Source organism: Myotis yumanensis, unplaced genomic scaffold (assembly GCF_028538775.1).
Source record: "Myotis yumanensis isolate MYYU_CA2020_CCGP unplaced genomic scaffold, mMyoYum1.0.hap1 SCAF_17, whole genome shotgun sequence".
NCBI lineage: Eukaryota > Metazoa > Chordata > Mammalia > Chiroptera > Vespertilionidae > Myotis > Myotis yumanensis.
The window spans coordinates 3,264,556-3,285,071 of NW_027223768.1; the positions used below are offsets into that span (position 1 = coordinate 3,264,556).

Sequence of the window (20,516 nt, forward strand, 5' to 3'; positions counted from 1 at the left end):
GTTAGTTCTTTAGTACTTGAAATATGAATATATTTTGCCCTCCTTTTCTGATCAATTTTCAACCCATCAAGACTTGGAAAGGAGAGACAGTGCCCTCTAGTGGTGGTCTGAGCTTTTTAACTGACTATGAAAAGAAACCCAAACTCTGTTATAAACAATAGCAGTTACCTTTCAATTGCTTCAAGAAAAGGAAAGAGGGGACTACGCTCAACTGTAGACATTATCAGGACCAATTTTTCCCAGTAGGATTTCTCAAATTTTCTTGGAAGCATCATGTTTGTTAAGCACGGGAGAGCAGGTCTACTCTGCTATCACTTTTTGTAGAGGAAGCTGTCTTCGTCATGACCGAAGAAACAAATGAAGCAATTAACTAAGCACTTAAAGTAAACAACTCAGTGAGGTCCCTATGTTTCGGACACTTAGGAGAAATAGACTGCTTCTTTAGGCTGCGTTATGAATTATCCATCCTCCTCAGAAGCCATTCTAAGGATCAGTTCACATTCAAGACATGTTTATAGAGGTGGGCACAAATAGCCTTGCCATTCTGGATAAATGAAGAAAAACCACCATTTTAATAACATTTTAATGATGACAGATATACTTCTCATGATAAGTTAATTATTTAAATACATCTCTGTATTTGTTTAAACAAATGCGCTACATACATAAATCTGCTTTGGAACATCATGCTTTTTCTATGTTGAGTTGGAATAAGGGGTTTATTTAGAAATAAGCTCATTTTCACAACCACGTCCTTCCTTCTCCATCAAAGAGATGAAGGCATTTCTTCCCTAAACATTATGCAAATGCATCCCGGAGAAATGATGGGTACTTCTATCTCATGCTCTAATGTTTCGCTTGCCAGAGGAACAGAGTATAGAAACCACTCTGCTCTGCAGTGAAAGCATGTTCCTTAGCCCTGTCGTGTCTCTCCAACAGGAGTGCGTTCCGTTCAAGTGGAGGCACTTACACTTCTAACGCCTCGTAGAGACAGAACGCATGCATGATCAATGGCTCCAAACTTGTGGGAAAGGCACGAGAGAACAGGCTGGAAAAGTCTGAGGAAAAGTGGGTCAAGTGGCTTTCCCTGACAATAAAGTTACATTGCACGAAGGGAAACAATCCTTAAACATATGCCCAAGAGTAAACGGTGTGATACTGTGCAAGTTACACATGACGCTAGTTTTTATGCTGCTAAACAGTGGTCTCTGCACGTGGCTTCGAAATACTCATGAAAAGAATCCTATGTGTAGCTATCATCCTACATTTGATATTAGCTATTTGCATTAATTTGTTTATAATGCAGTAATGCAGATAATCTGCTCTTGATGTTTGCAGTAATAAAACTGTAGTGTTAAACTAATATTTTAAACATACTTGTACATGTGTCTGTGTAGACTGCACATACTGTCTGAAATTATTGTAGAAGGCAAGAGACTGCCGTAACATTTACTATTCAAGTCAGTATTTCACAATAAATAATTTATCTTCTGAAGATGTGAGCTGAAGTCACATTTGAAAGTAACAGTGAAATAGAGGGCTGTTCAAACTCAATAAGAATTGGAGAACATATGTATTTATTTATAAATTATTTTCAACATGTTTAAATATATAATGTAATCACATATAACATTTATTTAAAATTTTAACATCTTAATTTAGAATGTTCTAAACGGCTCCTTTTTGCAAGACTTGTACTGAATGCACCAAAGACCTATTGAATCAAAATCTACATTTTTAACAAGGTGCCAACATGATCTGTGTGCACATTCAAGTCTAGACAAGAACAGTGGTGAACAGAGTTGAGCATTTGTCAGAACTACCTGGAGACTTTGCTCAGAACACCCTCCTCCCCACCCCCCCCCCCCCCCCCGCCCCTGAAGCTCTGAGCAGGTAGGTGAGTGAGGCTGGAACAAGACTTTGCATTTCTAACAAATCCCAGGAGTGCTGATGTGCTGGTCCAGGGACCACACTTTCAGAACAGCCTCCTTAGATGGGTGATGCTATGGCCAAAAAGCTGTGTCACACCAAGTTTGTATGTTAAAACCCTAACCCTTGCCTGAATGGTGTGGCTCAGTGGTTGAGTGTCTACCTAAGAAGCAGGAGGTCACAGTTTGATTCCCTGTCAGGGCACATGCCCTGGTTGCCTGGTTGTGGGCTCGATCCCCAGTAGGGGGCGTGCAGGAGGCAGCCAATGATTCTCTCATCGTTGATGTTTCTTTCCTTCTTTCCTTTCCTTCCTTCCTTCCTTCCTTCCTTCCTTCCTTCCTTCCTTCCTTCCTTCCTTCCTTCCTTCCTTCTCTTCCTTCCTTCCTTTCTCTCTCTCTCTCTCTCCCTCCCTCTCTCTCTCTCTCCCCCCCACCTCCTTTCTGAAATCAGTATTTTTTGTAAAGACATAACCCTTAAGGTAATGTTATTGAGGGGAAACCTTTGGCAGGTGCTTCGGTCATGAAGGTGGAACCCTCCTGAATGGGATTGGTGACTGACAACAGATGCTCCAGAGCGCTCCCTCATCCCTTCCACCAGCGAGGACACAGTGAGAAGTCTGCGACCCACATGTATTTTGAAGGGCACATTGGATATCACAGTTTTATGCCATGAGTGGTATTAGTTGCAGTAGAGGAGTCATTGAGAGAGAACAATATTCATGTTGTCCTAGTCTTTGATACACTTTGAAAGAAAATTTAGTAAGATATAATTACATGAAGACCAGAAACACTCAGTAAACATCACAAAGTGAAAATATCTGTAGAATGTGACGTCATTCATTGCAATTTTGTTTTCATAGGAATGGTCATCAATGTGTGTATCGGGAAATGATTTCAACATAAGCTATTACTCTCAAAAATGCAGCACATTCTCACATGCAGACAGTCAGAGAAAACTCTCACTTACAGGAGGGCCTTTTGGTCCTGGGAATCCAACCGGACCCTGAGGTCCTTGAGGGCCCTGGAAGTCAAGAGCAGAGGGGACACTTGAGAACACGCCTACAACACGCCTCGACACTTCGAGGGTTGTGTCTCCAGATGAAGCACACGAGCACGTAGCTTCTTCCCCTCGTTGACGACTATGGCAACACACGAGATCACCTGGCTCAGCGAAGAGCGAAGGGGATGCTTTTTCACACGATTCAGCACCCAGAGCCACACGGCACGTTCACATTAAAGGTGTGAGCCAGGCCTGGGCCCGGAAGTTCCAGATTCTCTGCTTTGAACATTAGCTAGAAACAGCCGACAAGGGGGATATTTCAATTCCAAATCCCCCAAAAGAAAAATTCTTTTTTAAATGGACTTTCTAAATATTCTGACTCTAGTCATATAAACTAGAAGGAAACAAATAAGTGATTTCCTCAAAAAGACCAGAGAAGATGCCTTTAACTAATCTCTGTTTAAAATAGGTTACTTTTGAAGATTGTATCTCATTTTACTCACTTCCTCAGAGAAAATAAAGATGCAACACTGGGTCTTCATAACATTCCACAAGAGTGTTGACATATTCTTTTTGAATTAATCAAGAGTTTTCAGGTGGGGTAAAAAATACATACAGACTCTGTAAAAATAGTATTGAAACTCAATGAGAACTGCCAGATAAAATACCGTGTCTAGTGAAATTTGAATTTTGGATAAATAATGAATAATTTTAATATGTCCCAAATATTTCAAGGGACATAATTATGTCACGAATTATTCATTGTTTATGTAAAAGTTCACCTTAATTGGATGTCTCACTTATTTCATTTATTTTGATTTGGTTTTGTTTTTGCTAAATCTGGTCATCTCAGATCCAAATGAATGCTGTATTAACCAAGTCTTTACTAACAGGCACCCCTGAGCTGCAAATAACTGAGTATGAGTGATCATATTTAACTTGTAGGCTATCCTATATTTTTATATTATTTCTATCATTTTTCAGTTGTGTGCCTAAGATGTAATTAAACGGTTCATTATAAAAATTCTTTGCAGAGAATGAGGGTACCCTAGGGAGGAAATGTCGCACCAGCTCCACAGAATACAAGAAATATGTTCTACACATTTAAAACATGTATAAATGTTTCTTGGAAAAAATTTATTTTGGATCAGCCTTTAAATTTATCTTCAAAATATCCTCTTCTTGTTCTTGAAGTGTTTTTACAATTACACATAAGCATGCTATTGGGTCAGTGTTGTGCTCCAAAATAAAATTGTGAAGACATGGTTGATCATGAAATGTTGGGAAGCACAAGTAATATGTAAAGAAAAACTAGTTTGTGCTTTAAAGACAAAATTCCTAGTTGTGCTACAATTTCTTAAATGCTTCCAATCCATTCAGTGAGTCAGCCATCTTAATTAATTTGACTGTATCTTCTTATTAACATGACTTGGTCCATAAAAAAATTTCAAAATGTATGTATTATTTATGAGCTCAAATTGTACAGGATGGACTTAATTTGAGGATAGTTCATCAATAGTGAGAAACATTTGGTAGGAAGTTTAATTTAGTTAAATATAACCAAAGCTGGAAATGACTACAACTAAGGATTTATTCTTTTGTCTCATCTACTGATATTTGTCACAAATACCAACATTATTCCAAAAAATTTTTACTTATTCTCAGTTTTAAGTTATGCATTGTAGGATAGTTCTGTTTTTCTTTTTGTGAAACTTCTTTATAAATTTCAAAAAATAATATAAAATATATGTCTATGATTGCATAATTCTAAAAATAATTATAGAATATTTAAAGTGAGTCTAATTTCTTTCACAGTAATTCAATTTAATATTTAAAATTCTTTCAAGAGGATAGCTTTTCAAAATCTGACTACAAAAATGATCCTTTTTGCCAAAAAACTAAAATAAAATAAAGGGCATGTTTAGTCATGTGTATTTAGCTTGAGTTTACATCAATTGGAAATAAGTAGTTTTTCTATTTACGGGAACAGACGTTTTATCTTGATGGGAGTGCATATGGGCTGTGGTGTAATGGCCACAGGGAGCTTGCATTGTACCAGCATCATGCTGCTGGCCAGCTCCGTGGACATAATGAGGATCAACGTGTAACATAAAGTGAAGGAGGCATCGGTGTTATGCATCTACTTAAAAGAAAAAAAATTTTGGCTTGAGTTTAAGAATGACATCTTGGACCAATTACACGTGTTATTCCTCTCATTTCTGTGACAAGCTCGGTGGCGTTTAACCTGTGTGCAAAAGAGAGATGCACCCTGGCCGGTGTGGCTCAGTTTGCTGGGCATCGTCCTGTGTTCTCGGAAAGGTCGCTGGTTCGATTCCCTGTCGGGGCACACACCTGGATTGTGAGCTCGATCCCCAGTAGGGGGTGTGCAGGAGGCAGCCCCGTCAATGTTTCTCTCTCTCCCTCTCCCTTCCTCTCTAAAAATGAATAAAAATATTTTTTAAAAATAGAAAGATGCCGTAGCCAGTTGGCTCAGGGGATAGAGTGTCAGCCTGCGGACTGAAGAGTCCCGGGTTTGATTCCAGTCAAGGGCATGTACTAAGGTTGCAGGCTCCTCCCCGGCCTGGGCCCTGGTCAGGGCTCCTGCAGGAGGCAACCAATCGATGTGTTTCTCTCACATCGATGTTTCTCTGTCTTTCCGTCTCTCTTCCACTTTCCCTAAAAGTCAACGGAAAAATATTCTCGGGTGAGGATTAAAAAACAAATAAAAAGTAGGAAGATGAAGCTTTCTTTTAGAGGAGTCAGTTAAAGACTAGGAATGTTTCAGCTCTCGCTGGATTTTGTGGACGGCCGTGGATGTGTGCTGCAGACACATGTTCCCTTTCCTAGAAATGTAATCACTTGCAAAATCTTCGAATCGATTCTATCTGATGTGCCCGTCTCATACTTACTCTCTCGCCAGGAGGGCCTGGGGGGCCGTCACCGCCCGAAGTGCCCTGCCAACAACAGAAGGAAAAACCCGGTGAGAGTCCTGCTCCCAGCATCGTCCCCGGACAGAGCGCTGACAGCGAAGCCCGAGGAGACAGGCTCGGACAGTACAGAGCGCTGACAGCGAAGCCCGAGGAGACAGGCTCGGACAGTACAGAGCGCTGACAGCGAAGCCCGAGGAGACAGGCTCGGACAGTACCTTCGGACCCGGCTTCCCGGTGGGGCCTCGCGCTCCTCTCGAACCCCGAGGACCCTGCAGAGAACAGAAGACCATGTCGCTCTCACGCCAAGCCAGAGGCGCCGGAGACATTGTTATTCCTGGAGAAAATCATCTGGGAAAATTAAGTCCGAAACGAATATGTGGATTGGATGTAAGGTACCCACCGTGGGACCGCGCTGCCCGCGAGGGCCTGGCTTGCCCGCGACGCCCTGCAAAGACAGTTGAGACTGGGTCAGGGTTGGTGGGCACAGGGAGGGGGCCTCGGCAAGGACATTACACTAGCGAGGCCAGAGCGATAGGCTTGAGCATCGTACCCGTGCGCCTTTCTCTCCGTTGGCCCCTGGGAACCCGGGAAATCCAGTGGAACCCTGCAAAGATGAAAACAAGAACCAGGAACTTGTAACTGACATTTAACCACAAGCGGGAATCTTGGGGAACACAGTGCTTCTCACAAGCTGGTCATATTTAAATGGAAAGTAATCCTTAATGCGCATACAAGCTCCACGCATGTATTTAGAGATGAACTTACAGGGGCGTCGGCAATCCTGGCGGCATTGGAAGCGTGAACGGATAAAACAGATTTTCAATTTTTTACTTTCGGTAAAATCATGAATCAAATATGTCATTAGTCATATTAGAAAAGACCAACTACAGACAATGGGCATTTTATAGTCAGTAAATGATTAACGTCTAACTCTTCATACTTGCTTCAATTCTGAAGAAGAAGCCTATGTTTCAATATGAATAATCAAATATTACAATGAGCACTTTATACTATATTGTCCTGAATTAACACTCTGGGATGAGTCTACACAGCACTCTTCATTGAATAATTTCATGCCTTTAGAACTGGGTCAAGTCACAGACTCCGAAATCTCCCTCCACCTTTCCTGTGTGCTGTCTGGCTGGTCAGAACTAGCTGAGCTCTAAGGCAGGCGGGCCAGCGTCACAGTCCTGCTCTGGGAATTTCAAAGGCATAAATTCAAGACTTGTCTCTGCCATGTATTCCCCTAAGCACCTCGGGAGTGTTACTCATTCTCCTTGAACAGAGTTGTTGTTTTCTCTTCTGTGAAACGGGGCCAGTCAGCAGCTTACAGGTACCAGGGAATTTGGGGGAGATCGGGATCGAGGAAGGCAAGGTGTAAAACTGACAATGAGCCCAGCCGAGGTGGCTCAGTGGTAGAGCGTCAACCTATGAACCAGGAGGTCACTGTTCGATTCCCGGTCAGGGCACAGGCCCGGGTTGTGGGCTCCATCCCCAGTAGGGGGCGTGCAGGAGGCAGCCGATCAATGATTCTCTCTCATCATTGATGTTTCTTTCTCTCCTCTCCCTTCCTCTCTGAAATAAATTATATATATATATATATATATATTAAAAATGACAATGACAGCAATAAATGGCTAAAGATGTAATACGCAGAGTAAAAGTGTTATGTCATTTCCTCTACAAACAGCCACATTTTAGAAATGAACTGCACCCTAGTTCCCCATTTCTCCCTGTGCACATACATGTCCAGACTTCCATCTGCTCAGAGATTCCTGTGAGCTCGACTGTGGCTGTGGCCTCGGTACTGTCTCATGAAATAGAGCAGATTAGGGTTCCAGTCCGTGCTGTTCAACTTGCTAATGATCAGACCGGGGCGGGGTAGAGGGCGAGCTCCCCAAGACTCACTGTTCCCATTTGGACCATCGTGGGAATTAAAGGCAACAACGATGAAATGCCCATCACAGAGCAGAAGGCGGTCCTGTTGACACGTGTCCCAGGCACGAAAGGAAGTATAATGAACCTTCTTTGACTGGAAGACACTTTTTGCTTTTTTTTATCCGCTCATTTGGACTGAATTACCCCTGACTGTTTCTCCACGTGGTAAAAGGCTGCTTTGTGTCAGAAAAACCTGGAGCGATTGCCGATATCCAGATCGCCAGGCCCCTCTCGGACCTTTGACTCAGGAATCCGCATTATTAACAGTTTCTCCAGGTCACACGTGCAGAATGGAGGCTGTCAATTCCCATTTCCTCCCCAAGTCAGGAAAGCGTGCAAAGCCTGTGGCAGCTGATGGTCAAAGCGCTAACCCAAACCCGTTTCCCACTAGATCTCTGACGCCCACAGAGAGGACTCTGTCTGACCCTAGGACAAGCGCTAGGACGCCTAATGGTCACAGCATGGGGGAGAGGTCTGCAAATTACATTTTTGAAGGCTTTCAAAGCCTCTTTTCTTTCTCTACAGAGAATCAGATAGTTGTGTCTGGTGCAGTATTACTTTGTGATACGCTGGGAATTTGATAAGCGAGAATAACTGAATATGGAAATAATTTACTTCTATCAGATTTTATTTAGGGACAAATATTCATTCCTGTCCCGAGTGGCATGGATAGGTGACACATTTAGAGAAACTCCACTAAAATAAATGGCTCTTATGCATCAATTTCATTTTTAATAAATTTATTTTCTTATATAGCTTCTGCTCTAAGAAATGTATGGGAAACAGACAAAAATGTCCAAGCTAACAACTGGACAGTTTGTACTAAATCATTCTTTTCTTTCTCACGGAAGGAATTATCACCAAATATGTAAGTTCCACACAGAGGCATCATCTGCTTTTCAATAGAAAAAGCAAACAGCAAGCAAAAGGTCAAAAGTCAAAGGTTAATGGCAAAAAAGGCTCAGTCAGTGTGAAATATAAAAAATTGTTTTAAACGCTGTTTTATCTATCAAAGTGTCCTGTCTTAAAATAGATGTTATTTTTTGAAATAGCTCCCTATCACTTTATGGTACACAGGATGGGTGCATCTTTTAATACCCACCAAGATTTTGCTAGTAAGATACTGGATACATTATATTGTCTAATTATAGTCTTTAAATTGCTTGAAAAAGATCAGCAGCCAATTTTCACTTTTAATACAAAAAAGATTTAAATCTATTTAAAATTCACTGGCTTCCACATAGGAAAGTTATCTTTGAAGTTATCTTTGATCTTGGATGTGCCAATCATTTTTTATTGTAGAACTGAGAAACATAAATGGTTTCTGAGCATAGAATAAAATGTATGAAGAAAAGTTATAGAAAATAATAAAGACTAAAATTTCAAACATTTAAGCTAGAGAGTCTCATGTGTATTTAACAACCTTAATATAAAAAGGAAAATGTTTGATTCTGCTAGAAAGAAACACTTCTCTAGTCATGCTGAAGCATTTTGCTAATACTAATAATAAAACCCCAAACTCAAAGAATATTGAACAGAGAATTGACCTGTGAAAAACAGCAAAACATAAGAATGTCAAACTCATAAAAGGAAATTCAAATAACACAACAGTTTTGTGTTTTTAAATCAAAGCACCAGCATAACTAAAATTCACCCTCCTAATTAGATCAGTAATTCCGGGAGTAACCTGAGGAGAGCTGAACCCCAGGGCTGTGCCAGGAATGTCTTCTCTCACTCCTAGCACTTGTGAGAAATGCTGGCATTTGAAAAGCAGGTACCTGAGAGGCAGGACAGGGGAGCAGGGATGGTAGTTAATGGGAAAATTCCTGATCAGTGCTTGAAACACAGCCACAGACAGTGAATGATGCCTGCATTATTTTAAAATCAGAGCCATGGGACTCTTACTTTACCAGGGCTCAAAGGCTCATCTTCACCTCCTACTAAAGAGGAAATATGAATTATCCTATATAATAAAAGAGAAACATATAAATTGGCCATCCCTCCACTACACTCACCAGCCAACCAGGAGTGACTATGCAAATTAACCCAACAAAGATGGCGGGTCAATTTGCATACACAGGCACCAGGCGGAGAGCAGAGCGGGAGAGCAGAGCGGGAGAGCCGGTGGAAAATGGAGCGGCTTGGGGAACTTGGCTCCCTAAGCCACCAGATGGAGAGCAGAGAGGGAGAGCTGGTGGCTTGGAGGACTTGACAGAGTGGGAGGCTGTGGGATGGAGACAGAGCAGGAAGGGAAAACCAAGAGCGTGGGGAGCACCAAGAATGCTGAGAATTATAGTTCTGGTGGCAGACGGATCTCCTAGACCAGCGGTTCTCAACCTGTGGGTCGCGACCCCTTTGGGGGTCGAACGACCCTTTCACAGGGGTCGCCTAAGACCATCGGAAAACACATATATAATTACATATTGTTTTTGTGATTAATCACTATGCTTTCATTATGTTCAGTTTATAACAATGAAATTGGGGGTCACCACAACATGAGGAACTGTATTAAAGGGTCGCGGCATTAGGAAGGTTAAGAACCACTGTCCCAGACACTAGAGCAAAGTGAGCCTGGAGCAAGTTACTGTTGTGGTGGGGATGGAGGGAAAGCAAAGGTGAGAGACATAAGTAAAATCAGAGTGTCTAGGAAAAATTAAAGGGAAGATATCCTAAAACTTCCAGGAAATCTCCACCAATGAAGCAAAGAAAATAAAAAAAGCCTCTATTATTCTGTGAGCAACAAACCAAACCGAGTTGAGGTCTCAGACAATTCGCTCATATGATTGCAAAGACAGACAGAAACTCCCAGATTGGAGAGGGATCCCCTGAGGGCTCCCAGATTGGAGAGGGTGCAGGTTGGGCTGAGGGACTCCCACACCCCCCAGTGCACGAATGTTGTGCACTGGGCCTCTAGTAATATGTATAATATGTATTTTCTAGAAAATAATTTTTCTAAGAAAATTATAAGACTACACAGTAAGCCTCAAATAGTGCTGTCACATGACAACAAGTGCCTGTTTTCACATTTGTGAGGGGAAAGGACATTTCTCTCCCACTGATTATTTGTGAAGCTTATTAATAGATAAATGTTTGGGGATTGTTATATAATTAGGATTTATTTCTACCTACTATACCTGTCAAGTCTGAATGGGTCAAACAGAGATGGATGGAAGATAGACAGATAGATACACAGACAGATAATCTCATGGGTATTTAACAACCTTAATCAAGAATTTATATATTAACTCGTTTAACCACTTGACTATATCTAGTCAATGCAACAAGTGCAGCCGTAACAACGTTCTATAAATTAGCTTGAGAAAAATTAGTACACCACGGTAAACACGTATTTTTAAAACCATCTATGTTTATCCATAACATACATATACTTCAATGAGAAAAATATAGCATTTAGGTGGTGTAGGGGGTTGAATGGTGCCCCCCACAAAGATATTTTGACATTTTTCCATGGAAGCATGGAACAGACAGACAAATCTCAGAGGGAAGAGGGGTGGGAGGCAGGAGGAGATTAACCAAAGAACGTACATACATGTGTGCCTAGCCCCTGGGCACAGACAAGAGGGTGGAGAAGGCCTGGGGGGAGGGGGGGGGGAGGAGGTCAATGACAGGGGGAGGGGGGGAAAATCTGTAAAACTTTCAACAATACAGATAACCTTAAAATAGTAATAAATGCATTAGATAAAGTAGATAGGCTTACAAAGGGAAACAACTGCACTGAAATACAGTTATCAAAAATTTTTTTAAAATTATGATATGGTAATCTATGTGCATCTTTGATAACACACTTTAAATTATAAAATCTAACAGGCCTAATAATTAATAATTTTGAATGAGTGGAAGTGAAATTTCAAGATACTGTCATATTATATGCCCCCCCCCAATAAAAGGTAAACAATTTTAACTGTTTCTACAAAATGTTAGTAAATAAACTCTAAAAACCAAGCTAATTACTTTACCTTTGGACCTTGTCTTCCTGGGTACCCGGGCAATCCTGGGACACCAAGTTTCCCCTAAAGTTAAAGAAAAAAATTCTAGGTTGAATTAAGCTTAAATGATCATTTTAGTCATTTTTCTAGAAGGACCACATATTTGTCACTAGAAAGAAGATCTGCAAGTTTCTGCCACACTTTCACTCTCTGTCTTCATCTGAAGAGGAAAAAGGATGCTTCAGACACGTTTCCAATGTGCCCATGGTCACGCCCTCCCCCTGTGCTGCCCGAGTGACAGGGCCTCCCTGGGACACAGAGCCCGGCTATGTGAGGGCTGGGAGCCTTGGTGAGCTGTTACCCGGAGTAAAGAAAACACCTAAGCTTCCCAGCATTCCATGTCACTGAAAGTTAGGTGATGTCGATTAGAAAGTTCATCCTTTTGATTAAAGTAGTTCAGTTCTCACTGTAAATATAAAGCCAGCATTCACAAGTTCTTTACCCTTTTCTCACTGAATAAGTAAAGTTAAATAACTATATTAAGAAATTCTGCCCCAATTTTGAGCAGTTTCTTCTTTTTTTCTCTCAAGTATCTGCATCAATAAATATACATAGGTTGCAAGTTATAGCTAAGTAATGATTTCTGTGGAGTGTTAACTCCTGCAGGTGGTCGCTTGTATATGCAACTATGTTGTTCTCATGCAATGAGATTACATCTCCATGTAAAAAGTGCTAAAACCAACAGATAAATAACAGTGGTGTCCAAAGATGTGTTACAAATACTTGGAGGATGAAAATGCTATACTAACAAAAAATGGCCTCCCTGGAAAACCATCAACTTAAAAATCATAGATGGAGAGGAAACTAAATTAAATAGATGAATAAAAGGTGTCTGTAGAATTTTACTGTGACTCATTTTTCTTAAGATCTTATGAAAGGGCACTTTATAAAATATGTGCCAAAGTCTTAAACATTAGGCGCACATAGTATCAGTCTTTCATATGTACATTTAGACAAAATAAAAGCAAGTCCAAGTTACTATGTACTAGTTAAAAGACGAGCAGTACTTAATGAATGGGGTATTTTACTAGATGAATCCAGGTAAAAAATTAGGATCATAGTTTCTGACCTTTCATTATAGACTGAACTAAAGAGTGATCTGATTGCAGGTCAGCCCTGCACAGATGACAACAGGCAGACAAACCCTGAGGGCACTCGGCGATGTCTGCAGAGAATGAAATCACCTAGCAACACGTTCCTGTCGCTAAGGGGCTCGCAACTATGTAGGGATGTGCTTGAATTTAACAGGATCCTCGAGATTCCCGACAGGGGTCATCAAAAGCACGTGTCAGTGACACGGAGCATTTTCTTCAAGGGCGTCTGTGGACGGAGAATTGCTCACTGACCTTCTCTCCTGCTTGGCCGGAAGGACCGGGGTCCCCAGTGGGACCTGCTCGACCTTTGGGGCCTTCAGGGCCATCTTCTCCTCTTGGACCTAATTGACCAACTTCTCCCTGAAACGCAGAGTAACAGCATTTTTGAAACTTAAAATAGATTGGAGATCGAATGGCAGAGACTATCGCCTATCAGAACGTCATGTTCTTCACCTCCTGGCCTGTTTGCTCATGTTTTATCTATGACAACGAGGCTTGAACGTGTTGGACGTTAATTAACAAACAACTGATATAGTTTGACACTGGACAACCTACAGAAGCCCATGCTACTATGTATCATATCAAATTAATTTTAATGCATCTGTGTTGCAGAACGAGAGAGAGAGAAATAAGAATCAAGATTAGATAATAATAGGGTGGCAGGAGGTGCCAGCCCCATTATACCACTTTGTCATAACAATTATTTTGACCTAAAGGCATCTGAGAAGCTGATATATGCAATAAAAGATGGTATGCCATACAACTGTACACTTGAAACCTATATGATTTTTTTAACCAGTTTTCCCCTAATAAGTTTCATTTTTTAAAAAGTTCTCTGCCTGCTCTTTAATTGCCTAAAATAAAGACTTAAATTTGCAAAGGCGTCCTTCCTCCCCTTACAACCAGGAAGGCCAGGAGGTAATCACTGGAGACAATGAGCCCTTTATCGACCTGGAGCCAGAAGCAGACAGGAGGCGTTTCTACAACACATTTTACTAAAGAGCCGTTCGTGTCCCTTTTATGTGCTTCCAACTATCTGCAGTCCCAGGAACTCAACGTCCTCTTCCTGTGTCTCCTCACGTCTCTAAAAATGTACTGTTCCTTTTCTAAATGCTATCTAAGCCAAAGTTCCAACCACCCCTTTGAGCTACTACTAGTCATCACTGAGTGCTCCCAGGTGTAAACATGATGCACCAGCTAGCAAACTTCTTATTTTCTCTTGTCAATCCCTCTACTGTCAGTCTGATTTTAAAGGGCTCCACCCAGAGAACCTAGCAGGATAGTAGGAAAAAAATACTTGTTCCTCTCTGACAATAGCAACTTTGGAAATCACTGTGTGGAATATTTTAAAAAGTTCTCCATTTTAGATGTGGTTTCACCGGCACTAGGTACGAGGATATGAAAGGGGTAGCCACCATCCTGGGAACAGGCTTTATATGAACTTTAGGGAACCAAAAGGTCTACAGTTTGCTTCTTTTTCAGATTGATTAGGTACTATTATGTTAGTTATTAAATAAATCTTCCCAATAAAATGTTAATTTACTTCAGGCAACTCACATTTTTGTTTGTTTTCTAGACAGTCATTACCAGAAAAAAAGGGTTTTTTTAGTCAAAAATTCAAAACCACATATAATACAAATTCATACAAGTTGCAGGTATATAGGTTCCAGGCAGCATAGCTCACTACATACAACTAAATTGAGAAGAAATCCATTATGTTACTTCTTTCAAGCAATTTTATCATCAATTTTTTAAAATGTCTATAAATATGGAAATTTAATAGAACACCTAAAAGACAATTGATTATATTATCTTCACATAGATTAAAACACCTAACTTTTATATAAAAACCAAGTGAGTAATATCTTGTGTAATACAAACATTTTTATTTACCCTGTGCTGGCACTTGCAATATTTAAATAAAAGAGTATGCACAGACACACACACACACAGACACTCACACACTCATGCACATAACTGTATGTACTAGTGGAAATTTTCTTTTCACTTACTCTGTCACCTTTAAGACCCATGTCACCTTTGAATCCTGGGAAACCATCTTCACCCTAAAATACAAGTAATAAAACAGGTGTTTGAATATAAAATATGGCTAAGTACAATGTAAATACTGACAATTAGGGAAAATTCTTCTGAGAAATGTGCATCCTAGTTGTAAAACTTCCTCCTCGCTATTCTAACCCTATGCCCAGTATCCTTCCATTTTCCCATAATTAATAAAATCATCAAATAATTTTCTAAGTTAATAATACATAAAATAATTTTTAAATTTTGGAAATATTTTACAAATGTGTCCATTAAATTTTCTCTATCTTATGGAGGATATAACCATTCTCTATGACAACATGTATTCTGTGCTACTTGAAGAAAAAGTAAATATTTATATAATTATCATTTAAAGACTTTGGATTATCAAAAACAATGTCTTTACCCTCCATTTCTAATTTATACTGAATAATTCCGTATCATGCATTTTGTAGCACGAGCTTTAGACAAATGTTTTCCAGCTCAACTTGTTCTCTAATCGCCTCTTTTCAGGTGGAGAGTGAGCAAATCAATATTCCCCTTTATCTGTAAACACAGATTGCTCACTGACGCATCATATGCCCAGACCAGTGTTGCTGAAATGCGGGCATCCTTTAGCCAAGACGGGAGAATTTTTGCTATAAAAATATGTCCTACCATTCTTTAGTGAACTGCAAACTTTTAAGAAGCATCACAACTTAATCCTCTCCTAATTTCAGGAAAAAGATGAAATTCTGAATGAATCATTATTCATATATTTAAAACATTAATTGAGCAATTACTCCTTTCAGAGTACTGTGGAGTATTTTGACATTTTTATTTTACCAATAAAACGAAGGTAGAATATTTTGGCTACTTTTGGTACAGATGGAGTAACATGGTTGTTTGGAGAAAAGATGTGCTGGTGAAGATGATGATGGTGGTGGTGGTGGTGGTTTTGTTACAGGATCCCAGGGCAGGAGGAATAGGGAAACCAAGACAGAAAAGTTCAAACAAGGCCAAACAGCCAGGGCAATGTGCAGCCAGCTTGTAGCTAACCAGCCATTACCTTCCAGCCAAGGCCACTGAGCAAAAGCCTCCCTAAGGAGAGAATGCAGAGAGGGAGGTGGGAGGGGGAGGGGGAAAAGCATTTTTACTCCCTGAGAGAAGCCAGCAGCCTCAGGTTTGGCAAGATAGAGTTGCCAGGTGCTTCTCATGAGTTCTGGAAAGGACACAGCAAAGTTAAAAAAAAAAAAAGACTCTGAGAATTAATCTGCACCAAATAGTCAGCAGAGGAGTTCTGAAGCCACAGACAGGAGGTGTATACCGCCTTGGACCCCCACCCAACTGCTCTTCAGTTTAGCTGAGAGCCGTCTGAGCCTCACGCCAGGTGTAGAGGTTTGCTTGCTTTGCTTCTGCTTTTTTCAATAAAGGTGCTCGCTTTAATCGCTTTAGTAAGTTGGCTTTTCACAACGCAGTCAAGGTCTCTCGTATGAATTCATTACATGAGAAGAAAGGACCCGGGTGGGGACCGCCCCCTCCCCCTGGCTGGGGCCTGTCCTGTCCGGGGACACCTCTCCCGTGGGTGAGCGGGGCCTGCAACAGATTTGAGGCAAAAAGGGACTGGAGACGGGGCGGCTGATAACTTCCTGAGTAGAGAATCCGTTCAACTTGCTAGTTTGAGAAAAGGACATTTCAAGGCAGTAGGAGAACAGCGCTGGGAACACAGACCTACTTCCCCATCCTGCTGCCACATGCCCTCTCTGAACCACAAAACTGGGCAAATCAAGTTTACTCTACTCCAGCGGGTGAAAGTGCCTAATCGTGCCCAAGCTCACCTCCAACCCTCCCCCCACGTGAGCGAGGTCCTGTCCAGCTGGCTCTCATCTTTGGTCTTGAATCTCCGCACTTCCCCACCCAACACTGGGGACTGGGGTCTAGAAACTGAATGATCTGCTTTTCCATTCGTCATCCCGCTTTGGTTACCGCTCACACACGCTGCAAATCACCTTCTCCGTCCACCGGGTGACACGCTGCCCTTCTTTCTTCCTTTTTATACCTATTGTGTGTATTACAAGTTACTAAGCTCCAAGGCACAGCCGTGGCTGCTAAGGACAGACATGCGAGAAGGACACACAGACGGACTCTCCGTGCCAACAAAGCAGCAACAGAGCAGCCCGTGAGGAGCACGGCATGCAGAGCAATGGGAACAAACCCAACATTTTCCCTCACGAACTTGCAACAAAACACCCTGGCCCCCAACACCCCCTTTACTGTTCTGCAAACAAAACAGAAAAACAAAACAGAACAAGATAAAGAGGAGCCTGAAACACTTGGGGCCGTTTGGGAAGAAGCTCACCATGGTATAGCACCTTTTTTTAGGCAGCACCAGTGGCCTTGGCAAAAAGAAAAGCCCTTTCCCTGTGTTTTTCTCCTCGTACAGAGCGTGTGACATTTACAACAACACGCGCAGCGGCAGCGTTGGGACGGGTGTTAATTCTGGACGGAGGCCAACGGCCTGCCACCAGATAACGCTAACAACCATGATGCCAGTGACCCAACCTCTGTCCTACTGCTCGACACACGCCCTTCCTTCAAGTCCCCGTGCACCCCACCTTAGTTTCCAAATACAGACACCCACACGGAAACCATGTCTCTACACAATCATGTCAAACTCAGTGCCCGAGGCTGCCATGCGTGTTCCAGGACCTCGCCATCTCCCCCCAGAACTCACCTCTCTCCCCGGAACTCACCTCTCTCCCCCGAACTCACCTCTCCCCCCAGAACTCACCTCTCTCCCCCGAACTCACCTCTCCCCCCAGAACTCACCTCTCTCCCCCGAACTCACCTCTCTGCCTGAACTGGTATAATTGCCCTCCCCTCCATCCCGCTCTCCGTGGCTCACAGGTCTCGCTCGTCCCACTAAGTGGTGAAAGCCACGTGCCCCGTTAACCTCTGAAGCTCCAGTGCCCACTACATTCCTGACCCTCGGTCATCAGGAGATTCAACAAGCCTTTTCCAAACGAACATGTGCAGGTCGCCCTGCCTCGGCGTGGGCTTGGCGAGCTCTGCTAAGGCCCCGGAAATAGCAGGTCATGCTGGTCCGAGAGACCCGAACCTGGGAAAGGGATCCAATCTGGTACCTGCCCAAAGCTAAGAGTTCCGATGGTGTAGACGTTTCCTTTAAGACAGAAGCTGCCGTTCCCAACGTCCTGGCCAGAGAATCACCTGCGGAATTAGGGCTCTCCCTGCCCCCCATGCCACTGGGCAAGCAGGCACTTCACCGCTGGGAACGACCACGTGACCTCCCACTGACCACTGTCTCCATCAGCTTTCCCCCCAGCCAGGGAGCCACCCAGGGGCCGAGTTTCCTGGAGAAAGTCTGCCTCCGGACTCCCCATCAGGAGCCGGGCTCCGGGTTCCATCCAGGAAGGGCTGGTGTGGGTTTCGTTGTGTGTTTTTAAGAGAGAACACAGTGACCTGGATGGTGTTCGTCTCACCTGTGCTTTCCCTACGTTCACAAGTAGAGAAGCAAATGAGATGACTGGAATTCTTGGGTACCCATACAATCAATGGCTTTCTTAAAACAACGGGCACTATCAAATTCTGAGATTTCCAGTCCTAAAATGGTCAGGTCTGAATTAATCTTAAACACAAAAACCCCCAGAGTCTTAGATGACGTGTAAAGGAGGAATTCACCCAGCCCCCAGGGGAAAAATCTGAGTCTAAACAATAGCGGTTTTTAATTCTTGCCTCTTGACCTTTGGTTAACAATGAATGTTGTTGTACATAAAAGGAAAATAGTTTTGACTTCCTTTTTTATCTCTTATGAGAAAAATGGTTGATTATAATACATACGCAGAAAAAAGTAATATACATTAGGATCATTAGGATTTAATGGTTCTTCACAAAGTTCTAAACTAAGAAGAATTCTTCTCATTATAAAAAAGTTTTCTTCAAAGTTTATATAAATCTAGGTAATACACAACTAAATTAATATATGGTATGAATAAAAGATAGCAAAAAAAGTGCCTTAGAGATTGGTTTGGACAGTATTCAGTCTCATTTTACAGACTTAGAATAAGGGAAAGTGAACAATCTAAGTTGACATGTGTGGTTAATACAACTAGAATCAGAACTCAGAACTTTCAACTCCAAGTTTACAATAGTAATCCTTTTCCTATAGGTCTATTTGTTTCTTCTCAGACCATACAATAATCTCAAATTATCTTCCTGCATATAAGCAATATACCTTTATTTTTTTCCTGAGTAGACTTCTCACAGATAACGCATCATCTATCATTTTCAAAATATATATTTAACAGCTAGTAGCTCCATTTTGAAAAGGAAATGTATTTTTAATAAACACTTTATAATTATTCAAAGTGTGTGTATACATTTTTGGAAACATCTTATAGTTGCATACCTTGACAATGCCTCCGTAAGTTACCTGTTTTATTTATTTTTTTCAGAAAACTAAATTATAATGGATATAATAAGTCCATCTCCTGTTATCTATTCCTCAGTGATATCAAATCCACTCAAAGTACTGTTGATAAAATTATGAATAAGGGAATGAAAAGTCACGTTGAAATCAACATTGATATTCCGTAAATTTCTCACCAAATCTACCAACATTTGATAAGGAACCCCATATTTTTAAAAATATAATGTAGTAAGAAAACTCAATACTGACTCTGAGTGGTATCATTCAGTTTCAGCATAAGTGTTGAAGGATTCGGGGGGGGGGGGGGGGGGGGGGCGGGGAGGTGTACACTTATATTAAACATTTATATTTTTAAAATTTCAATGTTAAGTTCTTTGTCTAAAGACAATTAAGCTATAAATGCTCAATAGAAGATTCCACATTCTTTATTCCACCTCTGCCTAGTTTTAATCTTTATTTCCCTCTCTTTAATATTTCATCTTTAATTCCTTCTAACCCTTATTTCCGTCTCCTTAATACTCAATCTTTCATTCCTCCTGGTTTTAATCTTTATTTCCTTCTCACTAATTCTTGTGCTGTGCAAACAGTATCACACAGGGAGTCTTTCTCTTCCCCCAAGTGCTTTTCACTTTCATCTTTTGCACTGAGTTTCAATGTATGAATTTGGGGAATTTTAGTCGAGAAATAAACACTCCTCTGTTATGCATATATTTAAATATTGAACAACCCCTGCAGAAAATATGTTTTCTAAAGGCCAATCTTATGATTTAGAAAAGTTAAATACATGTAAGGAAAAAAGGAATGCAGGGTCCATTCTGTTATAAAATATCTTGTTTCTGTTCTGTAATTTGGTCCTCACTCCAGGTTATAAGAATATATATTTTTTTAAGTTTTCAGAATACAAAGTATAAAATTATATTTGCATTTCTGGGACATAAGAAATCACAATATGATATTTGGCCAACAGAATATCTTAAGTGAATTTACATTTTTGATATAATGGCTATAGTAACTGAAACCACTAAGTAAATTATAATTTACCTTTTCACCTTTAGAGCCCTTGAGACCTCTGACACCGTCTGCTCCCTGTGGAATAAATTAGAAAAAGTAAATGACTAGAATATTTTACGTTGAAATTAAGTGATGTGGG

The 20,516-nt window shown here is 41.2% G+C and overlaps 1 protein-coding gene across 5 annotated transcripts in view; it reads right to left on the bottom strand.

Annotated features, from left to right (window-relative positions):
* Positions 1-20,516, bottom strand: part of COL11A1 (collagen type XI alpha 1 chain) — a 180,131-nt gene that overhangs the window by 51,460 nt on the left and 108,155 nt on the right. For all 5 annotated transcript variants that reach the window (XM_070396042.1, XM_070396043.1, XM_070396045.1 and 2 more), the window contains 9 exons: positions 20,408-20,452; positions 14,910-14,963; positions 13,150-13,257; positions 11,774-11,827; positions 6,409-6,462; positions 6,259-6,303; positions 6,074-6,127; positions 5,838-5,882; positions 2,896-2,949 (listed from right to left, as the gene is read on the bottom strand). In XM_070396042.1, the coding sequence (XP_070252143.1) occupies positions 2,896-2,949; positions 5,838-5,882; positions 6,074-6,127; positions 6,259-6,303; positions 6,409-6,462; positions 11,774-11,827; positions 13,150-13,257; positions 14,910-14,963; positions 20,408-20,452 (513 nt within the window). The remainder of the gene's footprint in view (positions 1-2,895; positions 2,950-5,837; positions 5,883-6,073; positions 6,128-6,258; positions 6,304-6,408; positions 6,463-11,773; positions 11,828-13,149; positions 13,258-14,909; positions 14,964-20,407; positions 20,453-20,516) is intronic.